The sequence below is a fragment of the Ziziphus jujuba genome, chromosome 9, assembly GCF_031755915.1.
Source record: "Ziziphus jujuba cultivar Dongzao chromosome 9, ASM3175591v1".
NCBI lineage: Eukaryota > Viridiplantae > Streptophyta > Magnoliopsida > Rosales > Rhamnaceae > Ziziphus > Ziziphus jujuba.
The window spans coordinates 5,623,247-5,647,141 of NC_083387.1; the positions used below are offsets into that span (position 1 = coordinate 5,623,247).

A 23,895-nucleotide genomic window follows, 5' to 3' on the forward strand; every position below is an offset into this window, starting at 1 on the left:
ATCTGACTCTCATTTACTTTTCAACAACCACAATTATTTTATTACTTATTACTACATTTGACTCTCATTTATTTTTCAACAACCAAAATTATTTTAAATAAAAATTCGAGATGCAAAATTTGACATAAGTATGGCTCTAGTATTTTCCACTCGCGTTTCCTCCGAAGTAGTATGGTTCATTCTTGGAGTAAGAATTGCAGTCGAGTTTACTTAGTGCTTTTGTTTTGCCCCCATAAAGATGAAAATATTGTCTTCCAAAATTTAAAATAAAAAATAAAAAAATGAAAGTTTTTTCATTTGTCAATACATGGGTGCATTATTGATTTAAGCAGAGTCTGATTAAGTCTGCACGCCCAGCATGGAAGGAAGCAAATCCTTCTTGTGCTGGGAAGGTGGGCAACCAATAACTTGTCCCTCTTGGGGACTTTTACGATGACTCTACACCCACAAAACTCTCCCTCTTTGGCCACAAGTATATGTGGACGAGAAGAGAACCAAAGTCACTATTATATTAGATTTGGATGTCTATAATCTAATGTTTCGTACTTGATTTATGTCGAAAATGAATGGGTAATCTTTCATGATGTTTAAAATCAAATGGTAGGTGATAGTGATTTGTGGAAGGACCAAATCTATAAGGAAAGGGAACAATGATATCTACAAGTAGATGAACGAAGAAAATGGAAGATTTATATCCTACCCAACAGAATTTTCATATGCTTAAAACTTAACAATGAAACAAATAAGAGAATTGACATAAAAGCAATAAAAAACATCGTACGCGACCCTAACTTAGCAGGGGATTTAGTTATTTTAATCTTCCTCATCTTGTTGCTTCTTAAACGTCGTTTACCCAGCTTCACGTCTCCAAAGAAAATGTGAACTCCTGGATCTCTCATTTCCACTTCACTCGTATGCAAAATGGAATTGTTTGCCCCCTGAATGTTGTTGTTTATATATATGTTGATGCAACAGCTTTCATGGGACTGATTTCCAGTGCTACCTCGACCAAGGAAAAATGCTGCGCCTGTGTTTTGGCCTTCTAAGTTGATTCCCTCGGAGGAGTCCTTGCTGGATGCAGGAGAGTTTTCCATTGTTGTCAATTTAGGCAGAGAATTAGAATTGCCAAATTTTTCCTTTTTTTATTTCTAGTTGAAGCGAATGCAACTTTATTTTTACTGTTTCTTGCTTCCTTGCTTGCATTATGCGTTTGGTATCTTGAATTTAGCTACAAATACAATGATAGGCAATGTCTCTCTCCGACGCACCTTCGACTAGAGTAACGAAAAGGGTACTGCAACAGCCTTGGCCTAGAGAAACGTCAATGTATAAACATAATGACTTTAGCCACCATCTTCCCGCCAAAGAATCTTGTAGTTTACAATGGCTTATAACAAATTTTTTTTTTTTTTTTTCCGAAGAACGGCTTATAATATTGAAAATACATTCACAATGCGTGACCGCACGAAAAGTATTATATATAACGGAAATTATAATATTATTGAAAAAGAAATTTGTGTCTACCCATTGAAACTACGGGTTCCATAAAGAGTAAAAGAATAAATAAAATAAAAAAAGAAATCCGAGCGGTTCAAATTCAGAACATGAAAGGAGCCAAAAGAAAGGTGAGATAATGCCATGAAAACAAATACACAGAATTCTCTTCATAATTGCGGGCTCAAGACCATAATCCAAAATGCTTTAAAATTACAAATGCGATATTTTACTCAAATTATACAGGTCTGAAATCACAGAAGAATCATTCTCCATTCTTTATTGTTTTCCTAACTTTTAAACAAGCACCCCTGTGAAAACCTGTCGCAGCAAGGACAAACTTGTTATTAAATAAAAGAGACAAAATCGTATCGGTATTAGAGAGAGATTTTCAATTTTGTTAAAGCACCATTAGTAAAAAAAATTCAAACCTGAATTAAAGTTAATTGGGTTGCCCTTGAACAAAAATGAAAACATTTGGGCATCAACAACCAGTGTTGATCATGGCCAAGAATCGGGAGACACTCTTTCACTGATTGTAGAACCAAACTGGGGGCCACCCTTACGATAGCAAATAAGAAACTCTATAGGGTATCCCTTCAGCTTGCGTGGCACAATTCCAAGATCATTGAAAGTCAAAGCTGCAAATGACACACTAAATCAAAGCAGGAAAATGGAAAACTAGCCAAGTGCAGTAGGAAAATTCTGAAACAGTAGACATGAGAAGGAAGAATGACACTATTGTGCGGAATGATATACTCTTACCATTTTCTGACACGACGATATCATTACTTAGTGCAAGGATCTGATCAAGGTTGAAGATGTCGGGATTGGGTAATGGAAAGGGAACCTTATTAAGCAATATTTCCCGTGGCAATGCAATGGCCTGAAATCATTACACCCCAATATGTAGTCAATATTAATCCACCGATTAAAACACCAGAGAAAAGAAACAAAATAGTATGCCACCTTGCCAGCAACTAAAGTTTGAATAACACAACTTCTGAGGTATTTATGCTTTATGGATAATAGGGTTTAATTGTGAAAGTGCTGATAGATAATACTTACAAATCACCATTGTTACATTTACAATATTACTCCAATTACAAAATTGTTTAAAGGGCTAACTTGGGGGTGAGTACACATAGCAAAACCAGGCAGTAAGACGTTTTATGTTATTAGCATCTGGCATCAAATATACTCCTAAATTATCAAAGGGTTGTATCTTTACCTTTGCGATTGGGAAAGGGACTTTCACATAGCGAGGCCATTCTCGGATCACGTCATACATAATCTCCGCCTGCATTGCAGTTGTAGCTCAGTAACATTATTATGCAACATCTGAAAGAAGATGTTGAGAACTTACCAATTCATGCACTGTAAATATCTCTGGCCCACCAAGTTCATAAACTTTTCCCATACTGGTGCCATCATCTTTTAAGGCAGCCATAATTGCAGCAGCAACATCAACAACATATACAGGTTGGATTCTGCAAGGAAAGTTTTCTCAGCAAAATATCTATTACAAAGTTAAAAAAGGGTATACAAAGTAATCGCAACTTATAATTATAATCATCACCATATGACAAATGAAATTATAATTACACACTTTCAATTATTATATTGAAGACATACTTAGTAGATCCATCGCCCACGAGTGGCATAAAGCTATACTTCTTTGCAAATTGTGCCCAACGGTTCAGAATTCGATCTTCTGTACCGATCATTACAGCAGGTCTCAAAATTGTGGCCTTTCAAAGAAAAAAAAAATGTTTAAAACTTTGCTCACAAAATCCAATATCATGAAAGCAATAAGTCTAGACTCTGGACCATTTTAGCATCAAGCAAGCGAACAAGTCCACAGGCATACTGTTAAACCCAAACCCATAAAAACAACATCCCACCAAGCTCTTATTTTCTCAAGTCTTTCCAAACTAACCTAAATACTGCCAATTGAGTATAAATACAAATGATGATGAATCTACCTCAGGTATTTCTTCCATCACTGATTTCTCAGCGGCAGCTTTAGCCCTTAGCAATCTGGATGGAGATGATGCAGATGCTCCTAAGCATGAAACTTGGATAAATCTCACAATACCACCATGTTCTTTAGCAATCTGCACAATATTAAAAAGTTGAGCTGCTGAATACATTTTATTACCAAAAGAGAAAAAGGGCAAGGAGAGGGGGTTTCACCAAAAAGTGCAGGAACCTACTGTGGCAAGTTGTTCCGCCATTGAATGGTTCACTTCCTCAAAGCTATAGTTTCTTGTTTCATACTCCCTCCCTGCATAAGAATATTGATTTCAAGTGGACTCCAATAATTTTAACCTTTAAAATGAAAGTAGAAGCAAAGGATGCATACCAATAAGGTTAATAACTACATTAGCTCTTGCCATAACAGCTTTAATGGAAGCTTCATCTCTTGGATTATATTTCATTGGCACTATCTGAATGAGTAAATCATGAGGAGATCAGAAGCCTAGCAGACTGAAGCAATATATTCAGAACAACATAAACTGCAGTTCCAACCAAACGAAACACTTGCCCAATGTTTGCTACTCTACCTGTCCCAAATCCCCCATCAGCTTAAGATGTCGATGGCTATCTTCAGACCCCCGAAAAGGAACTAATACTTGAGATCCCATCTTAGCTGGAAGAGCAGTAACAAATCAGCAAAAAACATGAACCAAAAAGGTTTAAAATACTAAAACCATGTGTAGTCTTAAACTAGAAATATAAAATATAGGTTACTAAAGATTCAACTCACCAAGTTGTTGCACAACATAACGACCAAGGAACCCAGTTGCCCCAAAGACAGTAGCAACAATGCCACTGCAAGATACAATTCATTTGCCAAACTATGTAAACAACCAAACTGGTAATGCTTATATTCCAAATAATTGTAACTATTAACTACACCTAACTAAACCACACTGAGGGCTTTGAGTCAAGCACATTGTCTAGCCAGGTACAGTTTAGAATAGTTTTGGTGTCAACATTTGATATATTAGTATAGTATGAGAAGTTGCATTGCAAACACAAACTAACCCTCAGTTTGGCAACTTCGAAAATTATTTGTCAAGAGCTAATTTACCAGTTTCTCAGAGTCCACGACAGTAAAAAATAAAAAATAAAAATTCCTACATTTTCTTAGAAAGAAAAATAGCATAACAGATGAATGTTCACTTTCCTACATTTTCTAAGCATCCAAAAAGGGGATAAGCAATAATCAAATTTCATTGTTACCTAACAGATGATCTTCCACCTGTGCCCTTGCGAACAAGGTGCCCCGCCCCCTTGGTGGCAAGAGTAGATCCGTACTTTGGATGATCAGCTCCATAATCTTCAGAAATTCAATTCAAAATTAAGACCGCTTAAGGAATTGACCGTGTCAATAGGTTAAAAAGTTGCGATCACAAAACCCTAAAGAAATGGTGGAAATGAGGGCTTACAGTGATCGGAAAGAGGGTAGATAGACTTGAGCGACGCGACTGAATGTGAAGGTCTCAGAGATTGGTGCCCTAGACGCCTCGAAATGGACTGCATCGTGCTCAGCTACACTTGCACAGAGGAAGAGAGAGAGAGAGAGAGAGAGAGAGAGAGAGAGAGGGGAAGGGAGAAAGAGCTAGCTCTGCGTTCAAGGGCCGGGTGAAGAAGAAGGAATTGTGCACGGGATGGTTTAGATTATGGGATTTGGATCGGAGTCCAAAGCCCAATTTTCTGTGTGGGCTCCTTTTTGGATTAATTCTATTGGGCCTCACTTTCTCGCTTCTGTGCTACTTCAATTGCTTGTTCTAGGGGCTATTAAATGGATCTATGAAACAATATCACGGGCTTTTCTTAACAAAATATTTAAGGGTTATTTCGAAAAATAGCCACCCGTAACATGATCGTTGAAGAATAGCAAAAAAAATTTTTTATAAAAAAAGTAGCCACATTGGGATAAAAATATCATTGGTAAAATTGAAAATTATGCAAAAGGCTTTTTTTTACCCTTTCTTTCTTCCTCTACACAGTCGTTTATATAAGGGTTTCTCTAACAGGCCACTTTTTGCATCTCATCTCCTCTCACTCTCATTTTTTTGTATTTTCTCATATCTGAAACTAAACTCAGGTAAAAATTTTATCTTTTTTCTTATTAGATGAAAGTAAGGAAATATATGTTTTTTTTCTTTTTTCTCTTTCTCTTTTTTCTTGTATTTTTTGTTAGTTTTGGAATTTTTAAGCTTTTTATTTAATATGGGTATGCAAGAAATTAATTTATAAGCTGTTATATATGATTTTAAAGATACTTAGGTGGCATATGGTTTGAAAATGGGAAAAATTTTGTGTAAAATTGAAAAATTGCGAAAAATAGTAACAACGGAGAAAATTTGGCGAAAAAGATGAACTTCCGCCATTTTCCTCCAGTTTGTCAGTTTTTGCAAGTTTTTCGCTAATTTTTTGCCAATTTTCTGCCGGTTTTCCGCCAGTAGAAAAAAGCTATATTTGGCAGGAAAAAAAAAAAGAATCAACTTTTTTAATACAGTAATATGTTTGTTTAGTATTATTCAAAATTTTATATATTTATTGATTTAGTTTAACGTTATTCATTTAATTTTGTAGTAAAATGGAAGATGATGATATTGTAATTGCGGTTTTATATAATGGAACATTGGTACAAAATGATGGTGGTAATTGGGAAAATCGAAATGGTAAAAATATAATGGTTTCCGTCGGCAAGAGATGCACAAAATCAGAGTTAGATGATGAGATTTTTAATTCTATTGAGATAGATCGAAATGAATATTTGTTAAAGCTAAAATGGATATATGGACGATGTGCAGAAAAGTTGGATCCTACAGAAATACGATGTGATAGGGATGTGAAATGCTTTCTTCAAGAAGTGAGGAATGGAGGGATGACAATGATGCGGCCTCCATTATATGTTGAGGTGATTTCGAAAGTTAAACATGTATGTAGAAATGTTCATCAAACAGCATTTGCTTCGGATAGTGGGAGTAATCTTCATTCTTTTTCTTGTCCTCCAATTGGCATTCGTCTACCATAAGTTTCCGGTACTGAACCTATTCAGGCTACATCTCAGGAAATTATGGTTCAAGAAACAAAGTTTAGAGATCAAGTTGATGTTCATGGGGCCTGGACATCATTTAACATCCATGAAGGAGTTGATGTTAGAGGTGACTATGCTGAACGGTTTCCTAATGATGAGGAGTATGAGCAGTTGCATAATATTGATCATGATGAGAATTACAATGCAACAGGGGATGATGTTGATCATAATGATGTAGATTTTGATCATGAGTTGCCGGACAATGATAATGATATGCATCTTGAAATGAACAATGAAGGAGTTGATGATGTTAGGGTTTATCGTGCTACAAGTGACCACATATCATCGAGCAACAAAAGTGGTTCTATGGCCATATTTTTGTCAAAGTTCACTGGCTGTGAGAGCATAGTAGTTGGACAATTATTTCGCAACAAATGTGACTTACAGAATAAACTGAGTATCTATTGCATGCAAGAAAATAAGGAGTTCAAGGTGACACGGCCAACTACACAACGGTATGAGGTTGTATGCTTGGAAAATACTTGTAAATGGCGACTACGTGCAACCACATTTAAAAATGGAGAAATATTTATTGTGAGAAGTTTTGATAATGTACACAGTTGCTCGTTAGATATTGTGCATCGATAACATAAGTAGGCCAGTAGCCAGGTTATCGGGCAATGTATCAAATCTAAATATGAAGGTATTGCACGTGTTTACAAACCCAAAGAATTTCAACATGATTTTTTGCAGAAATATGGAGTAAATATAAGCTACAACAAAGCATAGAGAGGTAAAGAGTATGCACTTAACAGTATTAGGGGATCTCCAGAGGAGAATTTTGCTAAGTTACCTACCTACTGTTATGAGTTAGTGTTGAAGAACCCTAGGACTGTTACACGTATCAAAACAAACGACAATAACAATTTTGTATATTTCTTTATGGCGATTGGAGCAAGCATTAGGGGATTTAAATCCCACATAAGACCCGTGTTGGCTGTTGATGCAACTACATTGAAAGGGAAATACAAAGGGTACATGTATATTGCATCGGGCATGGATGGCAATAAGCAAATATATCCTTTGGCTTTCGGCATTGGAGATGGAGAGAACGAGTAAGCATATACATGGTCTTTCCAAAACCTCAAGGATGCCATCGGAGATTTTTTGGATTTGGTGTTTGTGAGTGATAGACACCCCGCTATTGAAAGGGCATTACGCAAAGTTTTTCCCAATGCATACCATGTGTTGTGCATGTACCATATAATTAGAAATATTAAAGCAAATGGACATGCGAAAGATGAATCAATAATACAATGTTTCATGCTCGCAGCTAGTGCATATTTGGTTGAAGATTTTGAGCTTTATATGGGGCAAATTGAGGCAAAAAACAGTAGGGCTGCCCAGTACATTCGATCATGTAACCCTACAAGGTGGGCACGTTATTTTTATCCATTTAGAAGGTACACTATCATGACCACCAATATTGCAGAAAGCATGAATGGCATTTTGCTAGATGCTAGAGAGATGCCAATAGTAGCATTAATATAGCACATACGGGATTTACTGCAAAGGTGGTTTTATGAGCGATGTACTGCAGGTGCAAAATTGACGAAACCTGTGACTAACCATATGGAAGAGCAACTCAAACTACGAAATTTGGAGTCCATCGGACTACGTGTGAAAGCCATTAATATGAATGAATTTCTTGTGGAAGGTGGGAGTTTGAAAGGTACGGTTAATCTCCAATCAAAAACATGCTCATACAAAGTCTTCGATCTTGATCAATATCCTTGTGATCATTGTATTGCTACTTGCAGAGACCGCAAAATTGCTCCTTATGGCATGTGTTCTCATTACTACACCACGGATGCATATCGTGCAACTTATGCTGAGTCCATTTACCCTTTGTTAGATGAAAAATAGTGGCATGCCTTGGATGACGTGGCAAGTCATATTGTTCTTCCATCAAGATGGACACGTAGGCGAGCCGGTCGGCCGAGGATGCAACGCATACCATCCGAAGGTGAAGATGTTATTGGACGTAAATGTAGCCGATGCGGTGGTGTTGGACATTATAGGCAGAGATGTACGAATCCATTGTCTTATACTTGGAATTAGAAAGTTTTAATTTAGTATTATGGTTTAATATGTTTTGATAATTATTTCATATATTGGATATAATATTTTCTATTCCACGATGGAAGATTTATTAGCAATCTTTTTTTGAATTTAATCCCAAATGAAAAGAGGCTTTCTGGATTTGATTTTAAATCTTTAGTTTACATATCATTTTATGAAATGTCCAAATGATTTTGAAAAGAAAAACAAACATATATCATTTTTTCTTTTATTTAAAATGGTTATTGATTTTAAATGTCAATACATTTTTTGTTAATTCCATCTTCATCTCATATAATATTTGTCTCCACTCTTAATTTTTTTACCACACTATTAACTTAAACAATCTATTAGAAATTGATTTTCCAAGTGGAGGAAATTAGTTTCTGATAGGAGTAAAAATTATTCAACGATTTCCGCTTGGAGCAAATTTTTTCCAACAGGAGGAAAACTATTTTCGCTTGGAGGAAAAATTTTCCGCCTGGCGGAAATTTATCCAGAGGCTTCAATTGATCTTCATATGGGATTTCCGACTGGAGGAAAATTTTTCCTCCAGGAGGAAAATTTTTCCGTAAGATGTTTGTGCATAACGGAATTCTAATAAATAAACATGACACATTTCCTATAAGGTCAATTACTTATCCTTACATCAATACCACATCGTTATCTTTGTTAAATGAACATTATAAGCCACCATTATCTTTACAATTAAAAGTCTAATATAATAAAGAATATGCATCTATAAACATGACAAAAAGAAAGAAAAATGCATCACCATCCAGCTCATATGCTTAGTTCTTTGTTGTAAGCCTCATGAGCATACTTCCTCCTGAAGAACTCTATATCATCTTGTGTGAAAGTCAATAGTAATCTAGCATGTAAAAACTCCATGGACTTGAACGTAAAAATGCCACAGTCACCACTGCAACAAAACAACTCATACAGAAATATATTAAGGATTACATTATGCTTTACAGTGCAAATTTTTTAAAAACTCCATTTTTTAATGTCGGTCATTTATTTTCGAATGCTTAAATCACTTGCATTACAGATCACTTATTCCCATAATGACTTCATTCTGGGAGTGACTCTGTACCTTCAAATCATACCGTATTCAATATTAATGCATTAATGTAGCATCAACATGCATAACATTTTTTATTTTGTTCAAAATAGCAACTTACATTAATGGAAAACAAACCACCACCAATGCTTCTCTATCTCTTTATCTCTCCCTCTCTCTCTTTCTTTATCTTTGTGAGTATGTATGTGTGTATGTGTGTGTGTGTGTTTGTGAGAGCTTCAAATCCTTATTTTTTTAATTTTCTTAGCAGTCATTTGCAACTATACGATCTCAAATTTTGTGCTTCAATTTTCTGCTTGGTCCATCACTTGCTCCTTTAGTGCTAAAAAAATAAAAAATCAATATTAGTAAAAAACTTAAATATTTATATATTTCTTAATTAAACTAAAATGAATTAATTTTATTCTTGTATAATGGGTAGGTCTTATAATGTAACTTGCCTATTCTCTCAATATATCTAACTTATCAATAATTCCTCTTTCAGTTTTGATATAAAAAAAAATTTTTGCGAGCCCAAGCCATAGTAGGTCTAGCATAGGATTATCATTAATAGAGGATCACATGATTCATTAAAGGGGAAGCACTTATTTATCTTTAATCTTAAACTCTAAGAATAATTTGCATGCTAACTTTGTTGAGATTGGTTTGAAAAGCCAACTGGGCATAAAATTGTTTGGAAAAGGATCATAACAAATATAAAACACTAGCATATGCATAAGACGACTAACAAATAACATTAGCCTAAATGCAGAAATATGTGCCACTAAACGCATCAATGGATTTCACTTTTTTTGCAATAAACATAAATACATAAATAATAGAAATATAAAACCATCCCCACCTCCAAACTATGGATCACAAATAAGCAATCATCATGATAAGTCACAAAATATTGTACATGTTAGAATTGTGTTTAAGCAAATATCATTTTCAAATTAAGTTTCTGAATTACCATATTATAAACGTGGTTAGAGAGGGAGAAGAAGAAGCAGAAATAAAAGCAATAAATATAATTTGACATTTACCTAATTCTTTTGAGAACTAATGCTGGACTTTCTATCCTACAACTCTTTTTGAAACCAAGGCTGGGGGAAAAAAAGAAGCAATTCAATCTGATTCAATTGGTAAATGAGCGTTAATATTGTTTATGAAAAATATAAATCAAAAGATTTATATAAATCTAGAAAAAAAAAAAAAACAAAGTTCACTTCTTGCAATATAGCACCTAGTTGCTTACATAAAAATTAAAAAAAATAAATTGCAATGAAGTCAAGCTAATAATCTAAGCTTATATCAGTACTCAATAATTTAAGTATTTATGTAAATCATCCATCTTGTATTGAAATCCCATCTAGACTTTACAGCCAAAACTACCTCATAAAAGAAATGATGCTTGTTTTCATCATTTGGGATCTTGGAAGTAACTTCCTTGTCCTGATGCAGTCAATGCACAACCAAAGTCCACTCCTTGTATAATTTGATGCTCAAAGAACAATCCCTCTGTAAATCAATGCTTATGGGAGCCCGAGTTGCACCATTTTCACCAGTTGGCTGGAAGTAAATGAGAAATAAAACTTCAGAATAAAGAAGAAACTTTTACGCAGTCCTATCAGATAGAAAAAATAATTAAAAAGGATCCCACTCTTAAAATACAAATTCAATGTACCAAAACAGGATGTCCAATTAGACTGTTCAAAACTGCTGATTTACCGGCACCCTGAACATTATGAGCACCAAAAAATGTTAAAAGAAGATACATAAGGATCTCCAAACAGTTAAGAGAACAAAAAGTGTAATAAAATTGTCAAAATTTAACACTTTGCAATATAGATTAATCATCAAATAGCTCCTCACAGTTCATAAGGAAAAATATATAAAAAATTTCAATGTTTTAGAGAACCACCAATGCGAGCATTGGTACTTATAAAAAGAGGGAAAAGATCACAATATAATGGTTGGACCCATTTGATATCATTTTCCATGCAAAGACCAAGTCTACAATTCAATAGACAAAACAAGTTGCACTATCCGACTATCTCGGAAGGCAACAACATTTAATTCCTGAAAAATTGAAAATTAAAAAGAAAAAACAAAACAATACTAAAAAAGAACTCTGAAATCAAATGAGTAAGAGAAAATATAAGATATCCTCAAGTTCGAAGCTATCTTCCACTATAATGACCCATTTCCTTTCTCAAGTCCTCAGTTCCTTGCCAACAAGATAAATTTCGTATGAGGAACTGACCTCAAAATCGAAGTAGTTATCAATCCTAACCACATGAACCAACATCGCCAAAGATCCAAACACAAACCAGATTTAAAGATCTATACATTAAAAAGAGAAAAGCAAATCCAACCAAATTCTAATGAATCAATCTGTGCTCTCTAAAAGTATAAAGACCCAACCACCCAAACTACTATACTAACATGAAAATGAATCAAAGCTAAGAGAGAAAAATAAAAATAAAAAATAGCGTTGATAATTTATGGTAAAGAAACCAAAAAAGCGATGATAACGTAGAAAAGAAAAGCGGTGATAACATAGAAAAGGACAAGGTTCACTCATAACATTGTCGAGAACGACAACATTTAGGAAAGTAGAGACACATCGAGAGGAATCGCTTGAACTAGAATTCTCATCAATTGTGGCGACAACGGTGGTGCGACGATGGTGGTAGTGACAAATGACATATCGAAGTAGAGCCGACAATGGTGTGTTTCTCCTCTGTCTCTGGGTGGCAACAATGATTGAGTTTCCGAAAAGGGAAAGTAGAAAGAAATGAGTCGATGGATTCGAAGGTAGAGAAAAAAAAAAAAAAGAACAAAAAAAAAAAAAAAGAACAAAAACCATTATGAAAGGGTATTTTCGTCCAAACGAGTAAAAAATGGGCTACTTTTTAAAAATAAAAAAAAAATTTGCCATTTTTCAAAAATGGGTTAGTGGGGTGGTTATTTTTCAAACAAATCCAATATTTAAAAATAAAATAAAATAGAATTCTATGATTATAAAACCAAAAATTCGGAGATTCCGAATAATGTCAACCACATTTGCATAATTTAAGCTCTGCTTGTAGTTAATATTCTAGGAAATATATTTTCTTTTCTGATTTTTTTTTTTTTTTTTTGGTGTTATATTTTCTCATGATTTTGTTTAATCAGTGAATGAAAGCTAATAATCTTCCCATTATTTTGTTTAATAGGTCAATGAAAGCTAATAATCTTCTACTCTTTTTACCCTTTTTCCGCAAAGAAGTTACAGGAAAAAAAAAATTAAAAGAGAAAATAAAAAAGAAAATACCAAAAATATCTTATGTTTCAAGCTAAAACATGTGGTTTTTTTTTTTTTTTTTTTTTTTTTTTCTTGTTTGAATACCCATACAAATTCTACCCCAAATCCCCCCAACTATGATTCAAACCCATACACAGCGTGCGTAGGTGTAGGTGTGGGTGCTCTACTAATAGAGCTACCCCACTTCGTATAGCCTGTGGAGAAATGAAATTTCATAAGCTTTATCAAAACGAAAATTCTCCACAATTACAAGATTGGAATGTCATGGTAAATTACCACAAAGAGGTTCGAGTCATGCAGATGAATAACCATTGTGAAACTGGGAAAAGAGCAGAGGTCATGCAAAAACTATGTCAATCTGGATAAAAAATTGCTGTTTTTTCTAACATATTTGCAATCAACAACATGATATTCAGACAGTAAAACATTACTAATCGTTGACACGAAAGAGTTTTGTAACAAAACTTTTACCAAAAAGACGTGGATTTTCAACTAGGACTTGTTCTTGATACAGGTAACAGAGAGTGTAAATAGCATTCTTGCAGGATCTAAAACTGTATTCTTGCAACTAATAACTGTGGAAAACTAACTAGTCCCGCTCTGTAAATTCCCCTAAACTAGAAACTACATTATTGCACATGATATAATCGCAAAATCTGCCGCCTGTTTCTTCTCTCTTTTACGTACATGATTATTACCGACCTCCACCAAACCCAACTTATTTCCTTTTTATAGAAGTATGTAAACCATGAATGAATTTCCCCAGCTCCACAAAGGGGGATAAATCAACCCATAATCACTTTCGAACTATGAACCAATAACCTCCAATGGGATTTCGTTCTTCTTCATGATAGGTACCTTTGTCCTTCTTTTTATTGCTGATTTTTTACCCGATGCAGCAGCAGCAGCATTAGCTGCTTCAGGATAGTCCTCTCTCGTAACCGCACTCACTCGTGTGATCTCTGGCATGCCATCTAAATTAAAAATCTGGTATGCCACTTGACCTTGATGAATACTCAGTTACCAATCTTAGAAACATCGATGTCTTATCCTCTAGAAGTCGTGCAGGTGTATCAAACTCTGCAACTCGACCTACAAAAGTATCAAAAATTAAGCTCATTTAAGTTATCTTAATTGATATCCTAACAATTTACCACTGTTAATGTTAGGATCATGGAACGACATCATTGGTTCCACCCCCATCTTCCAATTTCCATATGACCTTTGTAACTTGTTTACAACAGAAATCTCAAGAGATTGGAACGTCCAATGATCATTATGAAAAACAAAATTTTACATTCAAAATGTTGTTAAAATGAAATATCAGTTGTTTTAATATCATACAAACAGTAGAGGCGTATACAAGAAACAGTGAGTTGATGATGTAGTTATACTTACCATCACTGAGTACCAGAACCAGATCACTGTCAATAACAGTTGGGATTCGATGTGCAATAGTGCACACAGTGCAATTCTTAAACTCCGTTCGGATAATTTTCTGGATGAGATTATCTGTGGCTGCGTCAACTGACGCTGTTGCTTCATCAAGCACCAGTATCCTTGCCTGTTTAAGCAGTGCACGGCCCAGTGAAACAAGTTGCCGCTGACCTACACTCCAATTATCTCCATTCTCTACCACTGCATATTTGACAACTGATTAGTTAGCCACTGCAGGTTAGATTCTTTTGTGTTTGTGTGTATGTGAGAAGGTGGGGAATGGACTTTATATATAGTTTACCTGGCGTATCAAGTTTTTGCTCTTTCTCACGAATTATGTCTCCAAGCTGAGACTTATCAAGCGCCTGTACCAAATAAAATTCCGAAAAATATCAAGGGAAAAACGTTGCATGGGGAACATGAACACGTTTTTAAGAAGTCAACATCTAAAGAATTATCCTGATCGGTATTATTTTCTTATTAAATAGTAAATATGTATACATCTTGTAAAACTTAATATGCCAGTCGTAAACTTCAAGATTTTATACAATCATAAAATCAATTCAAAAGGATGTATTACCTCTAAAATTCAGACAAGTCGTTACAGTAATTAATGGAACAATATTATCTATTGATAAAGTAACAATGAAAGATATCCATAGCAGAAAAAGGAAAACCAGAGATAAAACACCAAAATGATAAGGGGTGGAAAATCTTTAATGTGGTAAAAAAAAAAAAACCTTGCTAATTTATTCCAAGTAACTCATAATTAATTAAATCATATCAGTAACTAGTATTACTTCAAATGGAATTTGGACATGACATGAATGGGAAATTTCTGTTCCACATAAATCTTCGTCGTTTTAAGTATCCGGGATTTTGTAATACAACAATACATACAAAAATCAAAAGAACAGGGTATGCACGTTATTTCAAACCTGCCAAATTTCATGATCTGAATGCTCTTCAAGGGGATCAAGATTGCCCCTAATTGTCCCTTCGAACAAGGTAGGATCCTGGGGTATGATGCTAAGACGGCTACGAAGATCATGAAGGCCAATTGTTGAAATATCAATGTTGTCTATTAGTATTCTCCCACCTGCCGGTTCGATCAGTCTAAATAATGCCTGGATCAAAGTAGATTTGCCACTTCCAGTACGACCAACAATCCCAATCTTCATCGCCCCAGGAAAAGTGCAAGTTACACCATGAAGCACCACAGGAAGGTTCTCCTTGTAACGAACCTTGAGTGAATAAACAGGAACTGTCAGCATTTTGCCATCCAATATTGGACAACAAAAACGGGGAAAAAAAAAAAAAATTGAAGAAGAAGAAAAGAGCTAATATTGTAGGATGCAACATTTCTGAAAAATGCAAATAATGAACTACCAAAAGTTGTATGTCCCAGCAAAGTAATACTGATTGTCTCAAAAGGGAGTACAACTTTCAAAATGGAAAAAAAACATATAATAGAGATTAAAGAGATAAAACAGATGACCTCCACTGAGTAATTGGTATCTATGGATATTTCAAATGAACTTCAAGTGGTACAGAAAGTGTTATCCATATTCAGAATAAAATAGTGGACATTATTATGGTATTGTTAGTACCTTGAAGCTAACCTAATATGCATTTTTGAGGGGGAAAAAAAAAATCGTATAACCCAATTGCTAATATACGCAGCTTTCAACATTTAATCTTTCAAAATAAATGACTGAATTTCTTTTGCCAACAAATCAGACCTATCCCCATTGTACAAACCTTTAAATCAATTACTTCAATTGTTCCACTGTCCGGCCATGTAGATGGAGGGCGAGAATCCTCAATAACTGGAGGACCTTCAGATGGAATTTTGCTGTACTGATAGATCCTCTCTATTGAAATAATTTTGTTTTCAAGCTTGCAGAAGCTAAGTATCCACCGTGACAACCGTGCATTCAAGTTAAGGCCATATGTCACTGCCAGGCCTGCCATGCCTGCATGGAATAAGCAAATATTGTTGAAATTTAAAATTCGGTCAACACCAATCCAGTGTTAAAAAAAAAAAAAAAAAAAAATTCACTTTTCTTGACATGGCATAAGGATAAAGAATGTCCTTTCTGGTGCATATAGAACTGTCCCAACAATAAAACTCGAGTGTTAAGAGTAGGTAAGAGGAGGGGGAGAAGAAAAGATTTTTTTCTTTTTCTTTTTTTCTTTTGAGAACAAAAAAATGAAATTGAGAGGTTTGGCATTTAATTAGGCTGATATCGTTGACGCCAACATGAAAGTGTTGCATGCTAGAGATCACCTTCTTTGCACAAATAATCAAGCTTATTGACTGCATTTAGAAGGATAACTTTACTTCCCTAATCAAATGGCAATATGCAATAACATCACCTTATTGTTTTAAAGGTATCATGACTCCTTGGTATATCAGATTCCTATTCATAATACGCGATGTATCCAGTAAATAAAGAAGTGATATACTTACTTGGATCAATACTTCCATGTGGGAAGCTCACAAGCATAATCATGCAGAAAGCAAATACAAAGGTAGAGAGCAATTCCATCCGTAGGCAGAGCCACTCTATAGCTGCAACACTGCAAAAGAATGGGCGAGCAAAACAATCAAGAAGATAAAGGTTCCTTTTCATGAACCTTTTTTCTTGTCCAAATCCTCTTATTGTGGGAGCTCCCGCTATTGATTCACCAAAGAGATGGATAATAGGAGATTTCTGGATGCTAACAATGCGAACCAACTCCCTTGACGATGCCATATAGTATTTCTGCATGATGGAATTTTAACATTCAGGAAAGAGGGGAAAAGAAAATTATTTGTATTCCTAACATAATACTTGGCATCAAATAGCAGGCAGTCTGAAATTCAAATTTCACAGCAGTTTAATCACAGTTACTCCACTCCAGCAAACTCCACAGGCAAATTAACTTGCTTATTGCCAAAAATAAATAAAATAAACAAATAAATAAAGTTAAAGAGTTAAAAAAAACGGAAATCAAAGTTTCCAATTTTGAAAGTACATTAAGCTAATCAACAAGGAAAATATATGCACATGGATATAAATTTGAAATATCCTAAGCTAACATGCATGAATTGATCATTTAAGAGTTAAATGCTTTCAATACAGCTCTCAACACAATCTCAGGCCATAAAAAATACATTTATCTCTATCTGCTAACACATAGTACGTGCACAAGACTCTCATGAACAGTTTATTAACTAGATGCACCTAGTATTTGTCACAAAAGTAGACCATGCTTGGACACCTCAATGATGAAAATTTTTAGAACTGATTTAGGTACCACCTGTCTGGTTCTTCAAAACAAGATAAGAGAAAATGCAGAGTTCTGACATTATAAATTACAGGTAATAGAATTAGTTACCTGCATCCACAAGCAAGCGATGGCCATAGGAACAACAAGAAGCAAAATTTGCCAAGTAACTTTTGTCATTACACCAACAATGCCAATAAGTTGTATGGTTGTAGCAGCAAATCCTCCCAGTCTAAATGGAATATCAAGATCCACTACACTTTGATCAATTGACACCTGTAAAGCCAAAATGCAGGACATTATATATGTAAAAGGAATTGGTGTAAAAGAATACATGCTTTCTTCTGTAGAACAAGAGCGTAAGAAAAACAAAGAAACTTACACGGTTCAAGATTCGTCCAGCAGGGGTAGAATCAAAGAAAGACATAGGTGCTCGGAAAACACTTCTGAGCATCTTCAAAAACAACTTTTGCGTTGCTGCTAGACCAAATGTGGCTACCAGAACAGCTCTAATGAATATAAACCAAGAGCTTCCAAAAGCTAGAGCCATGTAAACAACAATAAGAACCATTGGACTCACTTTAGGTTGGTCCCCTTCTGTTTGGGGATTTGCCCAGGCCATCCACCAGTTGCTAGCAATCTGGAGGAACTGAAATAATGACTGCGCAATAATTATGAGCGGAATAAGTACGCCTTTGTATGCTGCAGCCATATATGACAAGTACACCTTCATGCTAACTCTTCCTCTTACTCTTTCCTCTTCTTGAACAAGCTGATTTTTTCTTGAACGTTTTGCTTTCTTTTTGGCTTTCTGATCGGAAGTTGATACACCTTCTTGCACTTCCTTTGCCAAATTGTCAATGTTATCTGCAGCTGGAACACTTTTACCAGCTGTGATAGACCCATCTGGAGAAATGTTTTCATCTGAATCTTCCGAGGAGTGATTGGGGATATCCATGGCTTCAATTGCCTCATGGTGTGCTGAGACTAATGTTTTGAAATCTGTTCCTGCCTGTAAAAGTTCATCATATTTTCCAGCCTGTATGATGCGGCCTTCTTTAAGAACCTAACAATATGGAAGTGAACATTATTAGAGTACCTCTTGTCAAAAAATATGATTTTGTATCTATGAATTTTTCTTTAAGATAAAAGAAATCAATCTGACATACGCTCCTACATAATCAAATAAGGTGTAGGACAATAACATCAATTACTAGTCAGGCATTTCATATTCCAACTTTAAACAATTGCTCAAATGTAAGCCAATAAATCAAGAATCATTTTTAAACTTGAATTCCATAATTCAGTAGCTACTGAATACCAAATAGCTTTACAGTTTTGGATAATATATGAAAATCAACAAAGAAAATTCTATAAATTGTAAAATTTATTCTGTACATAATATTCCAATATCATCAACGTCACATTTAATGTAAACCAGTAAAGATAGAATTAGCATATTATAAACCAAAACAATAGCATATGTGTGAAAAATTCAAAGACAAAACAGTGTAGCATGTTGCAATCAGCAACAGCCAAAAGAAGTGGCACGAACACTTGCCATGCATGTCAACCTTGACAACTATGCAACAACTCAAAAGTAAATTCAAAGGACACCACCATGCCAACTGATAGACATCATAAATGGTATACTGTCGAAAATCGCAGACATAGCTCTCTCATCACGAAAATTGCAGATGTAGATCTCTCATCACTAAGCAATTTTTGTAAACAGTAAATTGTGAAAAAGTTTCCATACCAGTATCAAATCAGCAGCAGGAAGAAATTCAACTTGATGAGTCACAAAAATCACAGTTTTATCCTTTAATGCTGTCAATATGTATTCCTGCATTTCATATCAAATACTTTAATTATTTTTAATGCAACTGGACTGTGGCATTGATTATACAGTCAGCAAGTCTAACCTTGAATAACTCTGATCCAGTGTGAGCATCAACCGCGCTAAAGGGATCATCAAGTAAATAAATATCAGCATCCTGATAGAGTGCCCTGGCAAGCTGCACCCGTTGCTTCTGGCCACCACTCAGATTTATTCCCCTATCACCAATTATGGTCTGATCACCATGTGAGAAGAGTTCCAAATCCTTTTTCAGTGAACAAGCATGGATAACATTCTTGTACTTTGGTTTATCCTTTGGGCTGCCAAAAAGAATATTTTCTTCTATATTTCCAGATTGTATCCATGCTGACTGGGAAACATATGCAGCAGTACCACATATTTTTACCTAGAAAAAATAAGCAAGCAGAGAAAACTATAAATTAGAATAGAATAAAATGACAGGAAACAACATTAGAAGACAAATAAGAACAACTTACTTCACCAGAGATTTTTGGAATCTCCCCAAGGATACAAGAGAGAAAGCTTGATTTCCCAGAACCAACCATTCCACAAACAGCCACACGCATCCCTCTTTCCACTTTCAACTGTATCCCTGATAATGTTGGTCTTGGAGAGGAAGGATACCATCCGAACATACCATCCCTGATTTCTATTGCGATGTCTGTCATACCCCGTGGCAGCACAATGGTTGCATTTTCCTGTAACTCTTCCTCCTGCAGGAAGCCAGAAATTCTATCAAGAGAAACTTTTGTCTGAGCCATCATTGATACCAAATCAGGGAAATTCCTAAGTGGTTCTTGAAGTATCCTGAAAGTGGCCAGAGCAGAAAGAACTCCACCTGCAGTGAGCTGACCACCCAGCAAAATGGAAGTACCAAAAGTAATGGCTGAAACAAATATAGGGGAACTCCAGAAGATGAATGTAATAAAAGCTTGTGAGTACAGAGCTCTTCGTAGCCACTTGAACTCCACACTACGCATCTCCTCTAGCTTCACTCTGTACCTGTCCTCCCAAGCTTGCAATTTGAGGATCCTCATATTCCTCAAACACTCGGAAGTTTTTCTCATTCTCTCATCCTTTGCAGCCATAAGCTTGTCTTGATATTCTTCTTGTACCTTTGCTAGAGGAATAGTAACAACAATGGAAATTATGGTGGCAACCAATGTTGCAATAGAAGCAATTCCAACATTTTTGTACAAAATTGCAAGGGCCAGAATTATTTGCATAGGAAGCATCCATATGTCATGAAGATACCAAGAGTAGTCTCCTACTCTCTGCACATCCACTGCCATGTAGTTAATAATCTCTCCACTAGTATGACTTTGCTTGGCAGTGCTTGAGAGCCTGAGTCCCTTTCTATATACCATTGCTGTCAGAGCTGATCTCACATGCATACCCAAAATGTCTACACCAAGATACCATTGCCGAGTCGTTAAGGTCTCGAGAAGCTTTGCCAAGAAGAATATCCCAGCAAGGATATATCCTTCATGGGGGAAAGTCTCTTTTCCTCCTAAGTAATCAACAAAATAGCTAATCATGTACGGACCCACATATGAAACGAGTGTATTCAAGCCTGCAAAGATGGCATTACAAGCTGCCTCCTTCCAAAATGACTTCAGAATTGCCCAGGCTAAAGAAGGTTGCTTCGATGGGTTTTCAGTCTTCAATTTCTCCCAATTTGAATTCAATACCTTATAATTGGTCTTGGATCGATCCTTTGTTGCAAGAAGAGGAATATCCTTAAGATCTAGCGATCTCTTTGCCCCAATTGAAAGAAGTGAGTTTAGCCAAGAAAGTGTGGCCAAGCTAAACAACCCAGCATCACTATAAGGAGTAACCTTAAGACACCCTGCTTCTTCTTCAAGCAATGGCTCCTGAAGATCAGAGTTCCTACATATACCAGTAACACCCCTAATTGCAATGAAACAGAGGAACGCTAGAGCTGGCGTTGAAGCAAAATTTGCCACAACATGAGAACACAGGTGTTTTGAGCCTTCTATCAAGAAACCTTTCCCATCAACATATAAAGTACACAAACAAATCGCGAATGACACAAACCACCATACTCTCAACAGCAAAGGGAATTTCTCAGACGCCTTGAATTTACAATGCAGAGCTGAGAAGCTCAACACGAACCAAGCTAAGCCTTGTGCAGCTGGCAAGCAAAGCACAGACCAATCCACAACCTCCCTAGCAATGGACTTTCTTATTAAAGAAGCTCCATCAAATCCCAATTCCAAAACTTGGACAAAGAGTACGTAGAAGCAGCAGAATACCGAAATTTTGAAGTCCGTGCCTATTGTAACGTCCCGTCTTTCTCCTTCAACAACACTATTACGCCGGATTGGGCTACCATTCGCTGTTGAATCATCCTTGAGTATCCGAATACGACCAGCACAGACAAATATCTGCCTAGCCGAGATGATGAAGAGGAACACAAGAAAAAGAGTCAAATTGACGCAAACTGAAGAGAGTTCCAAAATGGGCAAACCTCGAATCGTCCTCAAAAGGGAAAGAGACGGTTGTGGTGGTGTTGTTGATGAAGAAGCTGAGATTCTATTGAGCAAAAGGGCGATACCCATTGTTAAATATGATATCCTGGTGAAGGAAGCGATTGAAAATGGTAAATCGGTGGTGGTGAGCTAAGCGAGAGAGATCAAATCGTTCAGCAAAGAAGGGCATTTCACCATCTGGGTTTTGAGAGACAATGGAAGGTGTATTTGGAGATAGAAGCTGCAGACACATTGCACATGGAAACAAACAGATTTTTATCAACACGGAATTCTAAGAGAAAGAGTTAGAGAGAGAAAGAGTCCTCTTCACCTGCTAGCTTTCTCTTTCTCTCTCTTATGTTATCTAGATAGAGGCAAGAACGAGACAGAAAGTACGAAAACACGAAAGAAAAATCTGCAAGAAAATACAAAAAAATACTGACCTTGAAAATCGTCTGTGAGACGGTGGAGTTTGCCGAGGCAAGCCTGTGATAATATGGTGGAGGAAGTATAACAGCCCACAAGCTCTGCCTCCTTTCAAAACTAAAATACCGCAGAAAGAGAGCTCACAATATGGCACCAAATCTATTACCCACCAATTCAAAGAAAAAAAATAATTAAAAATAAAAAACAACGATAATGACGATGAGTAGGCTACAACATGTTAGAGAACCTCAAAGAGTTATATATATATATAGAGAGAGAGAGAGAGAGAGAGAGAGAGAGAGAATCCTCTCTCCTCTCTTTTATAATGCTCAAAAAAGTTCATAACTTTGCTACCTTCGAAACACGGCCGTGTGATGAAGAAAGTGAGGGACACCGAGAGAGTTAGACCAGTAAGAAACAATAAAAATAAAATAAAAAATCAGATTTTAATCATTTTCAATGGATAGAAGGTAAAATAAATAGAAAAAAACAGGCTCAGTGAGTTTCGTGCTTTTTTTATTTTTTTGGTTGTAAAGTTCAAATTTTGGTCTGAGCTATAGGCTGTAGCTTTGATTTTCGATATAATTAATAAATCTATATATAGACAGATGAGTATGCACTGGAAGTGTATAGGAATTCAGGGTAAGATAAGAGAATTAAAAAATAAAATAAAAAGGTAAAGAATAATACATATAATCAAAAGAATATTATTAGCATGTGTGGGTGTGTGAGGTTAATGATGACATTATGATAGAGATCTCAGAATGTCCTTTGCAAAGAAAATTTCACATAATGAGTGGACCGTCCATTTTTCGATGTTTGAGTGAAAAAGAAAAAAGAACGATATAAAGCTTTGTTTGTTTTTGATTTCACTTTTCAGTTTGTTTTGTAGGCAATATTGGGTCATGACGTGTTCGGTGGATTTCATATGAGAGGATGAATGTGATGCCATTGCCATGATGATAAGCTTTTTGAAGTTTCTATTTTCATTTTTATTATTATTATTCTTTTTTTACCCTTATAATAGAATCCATTATTAATGGGGGGCACACCGCTCTTTTATGGTTAAGCTGTGAAAAACCATTGTTGTCCTCATATTTTGCGTGGAAGGAAAATAAAAGTAGCATTTTGGTCAAAAAAAATAAGTGCCCGTAACACCCAAAAAAATAAAAATAAAGAAGCATCAGATTCAGAGTGCTTTTGTTCTATTTTGCTATTTGATTTATGTTGAAAAACATATCAGTTTGCCCACTAATCACGTTGGTTGCTTCTTACAGAAAAATGACAACCAAAATCACCCCAAACCTTTTCTTGATTTATTTAGAAAGGGCAAAAAAGTTATGGGCTAAAGGTTGGAGGTGA

At 35.6% G+C, this 23,895-nt stretch overlaps 2 protein-coding genes across 4 annotated transcripts; both read right to left on the reverse strand.

Moving 5' to 3' along the window:
* Positions 1-1,610: 1,610 nt before the first annotated feature.
* Positions 1,611-5,146, reverse strand: LOC107434223 (NADH dehydrogenase [ubiquinone] 1 alpha subcomplex subunit 9, mitochondrial). The gene is made up of 13 exons (XM_016045663.4): positions 4,950-5,146; positions 4,744-4,840; positions 4,265-4,329; positions 4,062-4,147; positions 3,860-3,944; positions 3,711-3,781; positions 3,480-3,611; positions 3,130-3,245; positions 2,861-2,984; positions 2,726-2,794; positions 2,260-2,380; positions 1,926-2,135; positions 1,611-1,815 (listed from the first exon to the last, which is right to left on the reverse strand). The coding sequence occupies exons 1-12, from the start codon at positions 5,041-5,043 to the stop codon at positions 1,996-1,998; spliced, it is 1,200 nt and encodes a 399-aa protein (XP_015901149.1). The 5' UTR covers positions 5,044-5,146; the 3' UTR covers positions 1,611-1,815; positions 1,926-1,995.
* Positions 5,147-13,384: 8,238 nt separating this feature from the next.
* LOC107434243 (ABC transporter C family member 5) lies at positions 13,385-23,276 on the reverse strand. 3 transcript variants are annotated; one of them, XM_016045690.4, is made up of 13 exons: positions 22,888-23,276; positions 22,551-22,692; positions 20,092-22,348; positions 19,680-20,000; positions 19,514-19,600; positions 18,137-18,820; positions 17,866-18,030; positions 16,955-17,249; positions 16,243-16,457; positions 15,420-15,725; positions 14,783-14,846; positions 14,443-14,682; positions 13,385-14,136 (listed from the first exon to the last, which is right to left on the reverse strand). In XM_016045690.4, exons 3-13 carry the CDS (start codon positions 22,195-22,197, stop codon positions 14,024-14,026), a joined length of 4,596 nt encoding a protein of 1,531 aa, XP_015901176.3. In that variant the 5' UTR covers positions 22,198-22,348; positions 22,551-22,692; positions 22,888-23,276; the 3' UTR covers positions 13,385-14,023. The 3 variants fall into 3 exon arrangements, with proteins under 3 accessions (XP_015901176.3, XP_048337580.2, XP_048337582.2); XM_048481623.2 differs by lacking the exon at positions 22,888-23,276 and having other exon boundaries at positions 22,551-22,821; XM_048481625.2 differs by lacking the exons at positions 22,551-22,692; positions 22,888-23,276 and having other exon boundaries at positions 20,092-20,328; positions 20,454-20,588.
* Positions 23,277-23,895: the final 619 nt, after the last annotated feature.